At 42.1% G+C, this 12,446-nt stretch overlaps 1 protein-coding gene across 8 annotated transcripts in view; it reads left to right on the top strand.

Annotated features, from left to right (window-relative positions):
• ARHGEF6 (Rac/Cdc42 guanine nucleotide exchange factor 6) overlaps positions 1–12,446 on the top strand; it is a 110,995-nt gene that overhangs the window by 82,485 nt on the left and 16,064 nt on the right. For all 8 annotated transcript variants that reach the window (XM_023539463.2, XM_023539466.2, XM_023539464.2 and 5 more), the window contains 3 exons: positions 5,784–5,922; positions 8,565–8,624; positions 10,608–10,754. In XM_023539463.2, the coding sequence (XP_023395231.1) occupies positions 5,784–5,922; positions 8,565–8,624; positions 10,608–10,754 (346 nt within the window). The remainder of the gene's footprint in view (positions 1–5,783; positions 5,923–8,564; positions 8,625–10,607; positions 10,755–12,446) is intronic.

Here is a 12,446-nt window from a genome sequence, read left to right as displayed (position 1 = left end):
ACCTCAAATGGCAGACTTTTTGGGATCTTTAGAGAGATTTCTGTTGTAATTCTGTGTGCTAAAATGTTGCTGACTACATTTGCCTATGTTAGGAATTTAATGTTATGAATAACAATTTGTAAATGGAAAAGTTTCAAGCTGGAGACACTCATCTCAGACGTAAGAATGATGGGGCCAACATGCATTCCCAGGAAGCAAAAGGGTCAGGATATAAATCATTTGTTCACAGGAAGAATGTGCTAAGATGTAAAGAGTTTGTTCCTGGGAAAACTGGGTTCATGACTGCAATCATGTATAACTGAACTGGCTGGTGCCACTCACCTAGGTGGTAACTCACTCCCTCCTAGCCAAGTGGCCGGCCCTTACCTTTCAAAGGACTTCAAGCTGAAGCTGATCTTGTCTATAATCAATCACTAACCCCCTGCCTTTCCTTTCTTCTCTGTCTGTATAGTTTCCTCTCTCCACTTGAACGGGTAGAGTACTTTGTAGTTTTACTCAGTGCTGCCCAGCTTAAGCTGTGGTAAAAAAAAAAAAAACCCATTGCCATCAGAGTCAATTCCTACTCATACTCATCCCATAGGACAAAGTAGAACTGTCCTGTAGAGTTTCCAAGGAGCACCTGGTGGATTCAAACTGCTGACCTTTTGGTTAACCAGCTGTAGCTCTTAACCACTATGCCACCAGGGTTTCCCAAGCTGCATTATTCCTCAATAAAAGTCCTTTTCTTTCATTCCTAACAGAGTGCTAGATTTTCTCCTCTGACACAATAGAGGCTCCTTCCAACATTATTATTGAAAGTTTGTTACATAGTTTATCTGAAGATTCTCAAACGTTTGGGAATGATAATACCCTGTTGGCTTGATTTTTGTTAGTGGTGTTTTTGAGAATTTTAGAATATGCCTTGAAATAATGGGAGACTCATTGGAGTCCTCAGAGAGCTGAATTTTTACCTCATTGGTTTATTTACATATAACCCAGCTCCCAGTGCCGTCGAGTCGATTCACATATAAGGGATGAAAATTGAAATGCTTCTGATATAATCTCAACTATTTTACATGCATCTCGTGGTAATTTATGTTGACACACTAGAGACAGAACGTTGTTGTTGTTGTTGGTTGCTGTCTAATCAGCTCCGGCTCATGGCGACCTTATGCACAACAGAACGAAACGTTGCCTGGTCCTGTGCCATCTTCATGATCATTGGTATGTTTGCCTTCGTTGTTGTGACTGTTGTGTCACTTCATCTCATTGAGGGTTTTCCCTGTTTTTACTGATCCTCTACCAAACATGATGTCCTTCCTTTTCTAGCGATTGGTCTTTTCCTGATGAGGTGTCCAAAGTAAATGAGCCGAAGTCTTGCCATCCTCACTTCTAAAGAACTTTCTGGTTGTATTTCCATAGTCGATTAAAATTCATGGAGAATTTGGATGAAAATCCTGTTCTAAATAGGAATATTGGTGGGTTTCTGTCGTTTCCCTGATTTGTCTTGTTTTGTAGGTGTTCAAAGGCAGCAAATCCCTCAGAGCCTGAGCAAGCTAGTCAGGTGAAGTTCCTCACGGTGACCTGTAGGTGGCGCTACTGTACCAGAAATGCTAATGACAATTGGCACTAAGAAAACATTTAGCTTTAACATTGTATGACTGCTAAGGGCTGCCTTGTTAAAGATGCGGTAATGTAGTACCTGAATTTGGATATGTAAGCAGACCCCAACTTTGCTGTGCCCCCTCATATTTGCATATATTTGAATGGCTGCCCCAAAGACCCACAGAAACTCTCGTTTTGTGATTGTTCCTCTCACCCCCCTTCTGGTTTGCTACGTAGCTTCTCTTTCTTCCTGGGAATAACCTCTTTCTTACAAAAATACCCATTTCTCTCCCATGTTTCAGTGTAGTATCCATCCTTTTCACGAGGCAGAGGGACCCACTGCTGAAAGAGCAGCGGGGAAGGGAGGAGGCAACAAGACAGATTTGGATCTTACTTCCATCTCTTTTGCATACTCTTGTTAGTCTTATTCACTCTCTATTTACCACTGTCGCCAGTAAAGAAGACTTTGTGAAAACCTCAGAAAGTTGTGTTCTTGCTTCGGGGACAAGGCATGTAAGAAAATTTCCGAGACTAGGTTCTGTTCTGTTTCTATCTGAGTGAACCAGGGAAGGGAGCAAGAGAGACTGATTACAAACAGAAAGTGGTGGGGGAAAAAAAGAAGTAGACAGCATAATCTCTGGGGCCGGACAAAGGAAAAAGGGCTAAGAGTGATCCACCCAACCCAGTGTGAGTGGCATCCCTGGGATTTTTCACTGGCCCAAGGCCCAGGCCACCAAGCAACTCATGCCTGTCCTCTTTCTAGTCCACAGCAATTCCCATGAAAGGTTCAGGGTGGGGGGAAAGGGTGTGTGGGGAGGGGGAATCCTTTATCTCTTTGCTAGGACTGCTCTAGGAAGAGATAAATGATCATTCAAATTAGAGATGTACACGAAGGCGCCACAGAAACTCTGTTTTACAAGATGGTTAAGTTCTGTAGTGCCATTATAATGTACAGTAGTTTTCTTGAGCTTCCAGCCCAACCCCAAATGTACCAGAACCCCATCCATCACTTGATGAGATAAATATACCTTGAATTTCAAACAACATTCATATGTTGAGAACGGCTGCGATCACAGCACATCACATTACAGTACATGTTAAGCTTGAAAAGCAAGTCTTAACTCACCGACATTTCAAATTAAAAGCTACATTGTTAAGACAGAGGTTGTTCTTTGGTATAAGGATATATGGTTAATTTGTGTGTTACATTTATTTGGGTTAGTAAAATGGGTCTTTTAGAATCTATTTCTCATATGGGCAGTTTTGTTTTTTTTTTTTTGCACTAGTAAAATTTTCTTTTCTTAATAACCAGTGTTTATAAAATAGTGATTTTGAGTTAGATTGAAAAAAAATTTAAATTGTTTTATAATATTTGGCAAGCCTAATGTTACAGTGCTGCATGAAAAGTAATAACAAAATACACATTAGCATTTGCTTTTAATTGTTGTAACCTGTACATCAATCAGAGTAGAACGTTACATCAACTAAAGTAGGACGTTACAGCAATTAGAGTAGGACGTTACAGCAATTTGAGTAGAACCTTACATCAATTAGAGTAGAACCTTATTTCAATTAGAATGGAACCTTACATGAATTAGAATAGAGCCTTACATCAATTAAAGAAGAGCATTAAACATGCATGCAGTCATTTAGTCATGGAAAGAAAAAATAAGATTTGTTTACCAAGTTGGAAAGAAATTAGGACAGTGATTTTCTCTAAATTACATTTCTACTCAAATGCACTCTCCAAATCTGAATTATTTTCCTAGTTACATTTTATATGCAATGAATTTTTAAACCTCTCTATGGTCTGGATTAGGAATTAAACGTCAGTTGTATTTCCATTAAGCTGGGAATCACAGATACTGGTAGTTTTTAAATATATGATTTTAGTAAGGTATTTGCCTTGGAATAAGAAGAGTAAAAAAATGCATCTATTGACTACTTTAAAGTTTACAAAATACTTTCCTGTAGAAAGGCAGTGTGGTGCAATGGAAAGACCTGAGGCTTTGGCTTCAGATCTGGTGTGAACTCCACCTTAGCCACGTACTAGCTGTTACCCTTCCTGAGTCTCAGGTTCTTCATCTGTAAAATGGGGATAACACCTCTGTGGAAACGTTATTGTGAATATTAAACAAGAATGAATGCACGTAAAGGTCTTAGCATGAAATAGTAGCCTTAAAAAGCCCAATATTTAATTTTCACAGTTGTATTAGGAGTTGGCTTCATCTCTAGTTGACAGATGAGTCCACTGAGGCTCAGGTAACTCATATTTACCTCCCTCCCCTCGGCTGCTTCTAGAGCAAAATTGCAAAAATGGAGAAAATAGTCAGCATTGACTGTCCTATGTGACCACTCCAATAAGATCTAGCTTCTGCTAAGGCGGTGACCCCAGCCCTCTTTCCCTACCACACACACGTGACACTACATGACTCAAAGCTCCTGGCGCATTAGCTCAAACTCCATCTCTTTCTCTCCTACTCACAAAAGCCCGAGGAGGGAGAGGTGTCTAGTATTTATAGGGAGAACCTGCAATGTATCCCATTCCCAACCCTCTGAGTACTTTAATTATTACTGAGAGCAAGTTTGTTTGAACACACTTCACAACCTGTTACAACACAGCATAGTTGGGCATGTGTTCTAGGGAGGATAAGTAGGTCAATTTGCAGCAGAAGGTTCCGGTTGGGGTGTGGTGAGAAAGGTTGGTGGGGCCATTAAAAAAAAAAAATTGGGGCCATTAGGAGTCTAAAAAGTTTAGATTTGATCTTGTACGCAATTAGAGGATCTTGAGTAGGAAAGCAACAGGGTTCAAGTGGTGGTTTGCAGGATGGTTTAGAGGCAAAATAGCCTGGAAACTTGGAGAGCAGTTGGACTATTGAAGTGGACCAGGTGGGATGAGATGAAGGCCTGAACAAAGCTAGTAACAGTGGAAATAGAATGGAATAAACAGCTACAAGAAGACTTGTGACTTATTGGATATGCGTGGCAAACAAGAAGGGGAAGGGATCAAATGATAAAGCAGAAGTTTCAAAATATGCTGCCATTTAGGCAGTAGCTTTCCTTCTCTAATTGTGTTTTGCTGAAATCTATTTTGTAATATAATTTTATTTATTTTGTTGTTGTTGAGAACATAGACAGCAAAACATACACCAATTCTACTGTTTCTACATGTACAATTTAGTGACATTGATTATACTCATCGAGCTGTGTAACTGTTCTCACCCTCCTTTTCTAAGTTGTTCCTCCATCACTAACGTAAACTCACTGACCCCTAAGGTTCCTATCTAATTCTTTCCAGTTGCTGTTGTCAATTTGATCCCGGTTAAAGGTTCTTAAAAGAGCTTAATGGTCAAGGCAGACAGTTTTTACCAGTTAAGCTAAACTATTGTTTGGTTGTCTAAATGTATTTTAAAATGATCTTAGAGCACAGGACTTAACACACCTGTTGGTGGAAAAGAGATAGTCCAGAAGTATGATAAAGGGCAGAGAGCACGCACACTTAGAATTAGACATTTATAGGACGTAGTTCATAAAATATTAATAAAATGTTTTTAACCAAGTGGTTGCTTTATGGAAGTGTTCGGGTGGCCTGTTGTGCTGGTTTCAGACTCTAGGCTAAGAGACTTTGTGGTTAGTCATAGAAATATGCTGGTATCTGAATTCAGAACTTGATTCTAGAACGTTCCAAGTGGACACCCCAGTGATGGAGGACACTTGTTGAGTTGCTACCCTTGGCACCTGACAGGCCAATATGAACAGTGTTTGAAGTGACTAAGTAAAAATATATATATATTTTAACTTTTATATTGAGGTCATCTGCTAGGTTCTGTGCACTGTGGATGCAGGCCCTTAAGGGTAGGTTATTTTTGTTTTGTTCATTGCTTCCTCTCCAGCATTCACAATGGAGCCTGGCACTTAGTAGATGCTCAATACATAATTGTTAGGAGAGTGCATGAGGCCAGGAATCGTGACTGTCTACCTCACCACCGGATCTCCAGTCCTGGGCACAATGCTGGGTGCATAGGAGGTGCTGAATAAAGGTTTATTGAATTGAGTTGAAATGAATAGCATCTAGACAAGTGAAACAAGATTTTATTTGCTTTTGTATTATGTGAGATATAGGAAACTAATTTTAGGTTGATGATTGTCTACATGGAATATTAAGCAGTGACAAAACTATATTCATTTTTTTTTCCTAGTGATGACCTGGATCAATTTATGGAAAGTCAAGGTGCCTCCAGCCCTGGCATCCTCATTTTAACGACCAGCCTCAGCAAACCATTCATGCGACTGGAAAAGTATGTTACTCTCTTGCAAGAGCTGGAACGGCATATGGAGGTGAGTGGAGGCGAGCTTTTTAAGCTTGTGTACAACGTGTGGGCCTTTGATCTGGGGGAAGCAGCCAGCTGCCTCCACGCTAGCTTTGCTGAGAAATTCAGCAAATGTCTTGGTCTCCAAATTGGCTTTACTCAATCTTCCCTCTTTCCAGGCTTCTAGTTTTCCTGTTCATGCAGCAAAATAAGATCCTCATGCTTTCCTATGAACTATTCAGGGTCATTCTCCCTGCCTCAGTCCTGTTGCTTCCCTCAAGGCTGTTCTAACTTGACGACTTGGGTTTTCTTCTGCCCTCTCTTCTGGAGAAGGTGGTTGGATCAAATCAGACCAGGAAACCTTCTGTTGTTCTGGTATCATAACCAACTTTGCTGGGTAGATAAAGAAAGCAAAACATCAGAAAATACCAAGAACACTTTCACTTTAGATAGGAACGTTTCTCTCCGGAGCGCTGTGATCGTTCATTTTCCTGACTCTGGATTACAATAGAAGAAGAGTCAGGTATTTTCTTGAAGATTATTAGTAAATGGATCCAGTATTAGTTTATGTCTCCATGCAAACATACACCTACCTCAAAATCACCTCACATTTTTGTTTCTAAACTTACAAACTGCTACAGTTGTCGCATCGCTATAATCCTTTGTAAATATTACGATTTGCAGTGAGCTTGGTAATTGAATACTTTCTCATCAAGAGCCAAACGCTCTTGTCATTAAAAAAAACAATCAGCAAGTGTAGCTCCTCAAGCCATTCTTGCGAGATCATGCGCTGGGGTCGAGGCGTGGGCGGGAGAGGAGGGCCGCTGGGGGAGGCCGCATTTACCCTAGTTGCTCTTCCTGTGTCTGGGGAAAGGTTTTGAGGTTTTAAAAGGTTGAGTTATCTTAAAGAGAAAGGTTGCACACTGCTGGGCTCGTCAGCATTGGTAAGGATGGAAAGCATGCACTCCGAGTGAAACCACATTCTCAGATGTCTGGCCTGCCTGCAAGCTGGAGGCAGCGGGCAGCTGGTGAGTGAGGCCTCCGGAATGAGATTTCAGTTAGGGCTTGCCAAGGGGCTGGCCTCTGGACACCTTTCCCAAAGCTCCACCCGTTCACTGAGCTGTTTGAGGTTTGCCCTTTTTCTCTTACCCCACAAATCCAGAAAGTAGCGGCCTCACTTTCAGTTACTCCTCAGCACTGAAGAACAGCTAGCTACATGTTTAATTTGGAGGAAAAGAGCCCAGATGTTTCCACTGCCCAGATCCTCAATCCTGGCCTTCCCTGTATGGGAGCCCATGTCTCCGCCTGTCTCCGGCTGCCACTGGCCTCACGTCTTAGCTGCCCTCCCTCTCCCACCGTTGGATAGGGCACACCCTTAGTGCTAGTTACCCTCTGGGTGAGACACTTTCTCCAGTTTTCTGATTATTTAGCAAGGCTGCTGGCTGACTGAAAATCTGTTATCAGCTGATTTTGATAAGGAAAAGTTTTATTGTAAAGGAGTACAACTGTACTTTTCATAAGCAATATCCTTCTTGGGCCACACCCCTCATTTGCTCAGCTCTGGATTTCTATTGCCCAAGGCTGGTTGAGCAGCAGAAGTCGTCTTCCCATTCCATCAGCTCAGTTCCAAAGGTTAGGTATTCATCTACCCCCAAGAATCTCTACCTTCCCTTCATAGCCAGTTATGAAGATGTGAATTCCTCAAAGACATTTTTGACCCTGTCACTTCAGGGTTGTAAATACCATGGGTGAGGCAGTGGTGGCTCAGTGGTAGAATTCTCACCCTCTGTGTAGGAGACCCAGGTTTAATTCCTGGGCAGAGCACCTCATGTGCAGTCAACGCCTGTCCGTCAGTGGAGGCTTGTGTGTTGCTATGATGCTGAACAGGTCACAGCAGAGCTTCCTGACTAAGGCAGAGTAGGGGGAAAGGCCTGTCGATCTACCTGCAAAAACTCAGCCATTGAAAACCCTATGGATCACAACGGTCTGATCCCCAGTGGATCATGGGGATGGTACAGTGGCTGACTCAATGGCAGATAACAAGCACCATGGAATTGTGGGCCATCTCTAACAGTTTTGCTTCAGAAGGCACACGTTGCATGAACCTTGGAAATTTTTCCCACCTTCCATGGTGAATCTGCTGAAAGTAAATGGAGGCATTTCGGAAAATGAGATTAGGTTGGTTTTGCTCTAACCACCACTCTGTTTCCACAATTCCCTACCTCCTGTTAGCTACTAACAACATGACCTAATGATGCCCCCCCAAAGAATGATTATTATCTAAAGTATAACAGCAAAAAGGGAAATGGGAACTCTCGCTTCGTATATTTGTTGTTACCAAATATTTGATGTTATCGACTGTCTTAATTTCTTAATCACCTAATAACTGGAGGTATTGAGACTTCAGATGCTTGGATGCTCCTTTGATTGTTAATTTTTACGTTATCATGCTGTAAAATTGACCTTCTTTGGATGTAGAGTTCTATAAATTTTCGTACGTGTATAGATTCGTGCTACCACTGCCACAATCAAGACACAGAACAGTTCCATCAGCCCCCAAAAGTCTCTCTTGCTATCCCTTTGGAGTCACACCCTCCTCCCACTCTTAATCCCTGGCAACCACTAATCCATCCTCCTCTAATATTGTTTGAAAATGTGTTCCCTTAACAGGACACGCATCCAGATCATCAGGACATTCTGAAAGCAATTGTAGCCTTCAAAACGCTCATGGTAGGTGATGCTCTAACATTCCAGTTCTCCATTCTGCCTGCTCTGCTTGTAAGTGCGTGATCTGTGTGTAACATTTCTTTCCGCGTGCAAAGGGCTTTAAAATGGAAACAATAAGCTTTAGCATATGGCAGGGATTGTTTCACTGAATTTTGTCTTTCAAACATCGTGCTTACCTGTGAAAGGTTGCCAGGCCGAGGGTATAAAGCAATTGCACTTGAAGTCTCTGGCACGTAAAGCATTGCTGTGTAGGTGGGGGTTTCCTTTTGGCCCTTTGTCTTTGCCCCGGTGTTGCTCACCTTATGTCTGTGTGCCTCCCTCTTCACTGACTGGTACCAATGCTACATTCAGCTTCTTAGGCCAGAAGGTGTGACTTGGTTCTTTGCATGGGAAAAAGGAATCCTTCATCAAGTCTAAAAGGAAAAAAAAATGACTAAAATGCAATTGCTTATCGTGGTTAAGACCTATGGCTACTAACCAAAAGGTCAACAGCTCTAATCCACGAGCTCCTCCTTGGAAACCATACAGGGCAGTTCTACTCTGTCCTATAGGGTCGCTATGAGTTGGAATTGACTCGACGGCAATGAGTTTTTTCTTTTTTTAATTCAAAGGTACCTGTAATCTGGTATTTTGAGCATGATGGTTAGCGAGTCTTCTTTGAGCCCATTGATGTAACACCACTTGGTGCCATTTTAGAAGGAAAGAAAACTTTATTTGTGATTTATTTATGAGTGATTGGTTAAGTTTAGCATTCTAAGTGATGGAGCAATGTTTAGTTACTGATCCTTGCTGTAAGGGTGTGATGCGGCATTGATCACCACTTGATTTTTATGGCCACTAAAAGATCAGTGACTGATGTGCCGATGGTTAAGCAGCAACTTAAAGACTGGAGTAAGGCATTAAGGTTCAAATTGCTGTTTCGGGTCAAATGGTTGAATATTGGCAGTTTTATATGGTTCAACCGAAGAGTACAGCCCTCTGAAACCCGTGGCATTTCTTATAATTTGTGTCCCTTTTATTTTTTCCAGAGTAAATTGAATATAAAATTTTTAAAACCAAATATCCTTCTGATCACTTTGCATGTTTACTTCCTTCAACAGTTATAGCATGTTTATTACCATGGTAGGTGCTTCAGAAATATGCGTACAAGGAATTTATTTCTTCTCATCTTCATTTAACTGAAAGAGACAGCAGAAATTTGGTAGAAAACACACTCTCCCCAAAACTATTACATTCATTTGGAAACAGTAACATGACTAACCATGCGCTGATTTCCATATCCAATTTGGAGGCAATTACTGTTAAATTACTCTAAGGTAACCTCACACTTTCTGAAGCAATGATGTGAATAGATATGTAGGTATAGTATTCATACCTCACATAGCATTGGCAAACTGTAAATTAATGACTTCTTGGTTTATTTTTTCAGTTTGTTGTCATGAAATTCAGTTGCATTATAAGATTGATTTGATTCACTGTGACATAAGGGATTTAATTTAATTTTCTCTTTTCCTATAACTCCTGGAGTTATTATTTATTTACTTGGTTTTTGTCATTCTCAAAATGTTGCTTGGTTGCAGACTAAGCATACTTTACAAAAATCAAATTGCTTTGTCACTGAAGCACTATGGAGAGAAGCCAGAGCTGGTACCTACCAGTTGCTCTCCTGTCTCTGATTGATGTGATTCTGCTACTTGTCTTCCCATACTCCTTGCAGGAAGGGAGAAACAAACCCTTCTACCATTTTATCTTGAGACTGGAAAAAAACAAAGTAGCTCTTCACCACAAAACTTCGGAACTCCAGGCTAGTGATTTAGGGTAGTGGGTCTTTCTGGGTGTCAAGAATGGGACCAGCCATGGGATTCATGGCGGAGAGTAGGGACTCAGTGGGAATCTGAGAGCCAAAAGCCACATCTTACGTTGATCTTGTTTTAGGTCTGTTTTGTAAGCATTCCCGTTCCATTATGATCTGCTTTGCTTCTGCAGGGACAGTGCCAAGATCTGAGGAAGAGAAAACAGCTGGAGTTGCAGATACTTTCTGAACCTATTCAGGCATGGGAAGGGGAGGATATTAAAACCTTGGGAAACGTGATTTTTATGTCACAAGTAATGGTGCAGTGCGGAGCATGCGAGGTACGCTGTTTCAAAACGCAACACTCTCTCTTCCCTCCTCTACTGTCCATATATTTCTTCCTTTATTTGTTCTTCCACCAAGGTCAAGTGCTAGAACATTCGAATCACAAACTGAGCACTTACTCTTTGTCCAACACTCTGCTAGGTTCTGTGGAAGTTGGGAGGAAAGAACAAGCAATGATGCCTGCTTTCAAAGAACGCATTCAAAGCAAATTAAAACACAAGTTGCAACTAGAAAACAAACCAAAACAGTTGATGCCAGATGGTGCAGTCTCAACAATAGATTCCATGCAAGTTCAGAGAAGGGAGCCATCAAGAACAAGACATTATGTTAATAGGACTTGAAGAGGAGGCCCACGAAGAGCAAACGGGAGGATGTTGTAAGGTGGAGGCTGTTCTTACTTGGGAGAGAACAGGAACGTGGTTGTCCTGCTGGCCAGTGAGGAAAGCAGACTGCTGGGAGCAGAGGAAGCCTGTTGGGCACAGTGAAGAAAAGGCTGACTGAGTCAGGGAGGGTCAGGTTATGGAGAACTGTGGACGTCAGGCAAGAGCATTTCTGATTGATACAGCAGGCGATCAGAAACTATGAGAGGTTTCTGCGTTGTAGATGGACATGATGACAGGGGTGTTTATGACACTTGATCTGACAACTGTATATGTCAGGTAGATTGGAGGGGATGCAGCTAGAGACAGAATTACCAGCTGGGATGGGAAGTGATAAGTAACCCCAACTAGGATGGTGGCAAAGGGAATGGAGCCTAAGGGCCAAGTTCGAGACACATTGAGAAGGGAAAGTCAACAGGAAGTGATGACCCATGGGCTAGAGTTTTAGGCCTGCTGACTTTCAAGTACCTGTACATATCCAGGTGGAGATGTTCTGTGGGTGAAGGGTCAGGCTTAGAGTCAGAGCTTTGGATGTCACCGACAGATGTGCCATTCGAGGGAGTAAATATCCAGAGAGAAGCACAGGGGGCTGAAGATGGAGTGTTCTTTTAGGAGGAGGGCAGGGGAAGGGAGGAAGGTTGTTTGCATCACCTGGTATGATTTATCGGGTGTTAGAATGGTCATCCCTCTCCCCAGACATCTGCCTGCGCTCTGTGACATCTCTGTGTCGGAGATTCATTACTTTGGTTTATTAAACACTCATTGAAAATGCAGATACCCTAGGGAAGGTTCAGGTAGTGAGTCGAACTATTAGTTATTCACAGTTCTGGGGTAAACCTCTTAGGTGAAGGGAGCATCAGTGCTGTGGGGCGGGGAGCAAGACGAAAGGTGTAGAGAAGAACCAGGGGCATGCGTGGTCATGGAAATTCTGTAAGGAGCACTTCAAGATGGTCAGTGTGCTGAGTGTTGCTGAAGGTTCAGAGGTCAAAGAGCATGAGGACCAAGAAGAAGCCATTGGGTTTTGCTGGAAGGGAATTACTGATGACTTTGAGAGAGCGGGGGTGGGGGGGTGGAGTTGTGGAAGACAGCAATGGGGAGGAAATGAAGGCAGCAGGTGATTTGGCAATAAAATGTCAAGAACAAGGGAGTGTGCCTAGAGAACCACAAGGACAAGAGAAGGCCTATTAGGACAGGAGACGTGCAGATGTTCAAGGCAAAAGAGGCAAAGCTTGTAGTGAAAAAAGGCCAGGTTGCTCTTCTCATGTGAGCAGAAGGAGATGGAGACAGACAAAAGGATCATTGTATCGA

Source organism: Loxodonta africana, chromosome X (assembly GCF_030014295.1).
Source record: "Loxodonta africana isolate mLoxAfr1 chromosome X, mLoxAfr1.hap2, whole genome shotgun sequence".
Lineage (NCBI taxonomy): Eukaryota > Metazoa > Chordata > Mammalia > Proboscidea > Elephantidae > Loxodonta > Loxodonta africana.
Note: the sequence above shows the minus strand (reverse complement) of the source record. Positions and strands in the feature narration are given on the sequence as shown.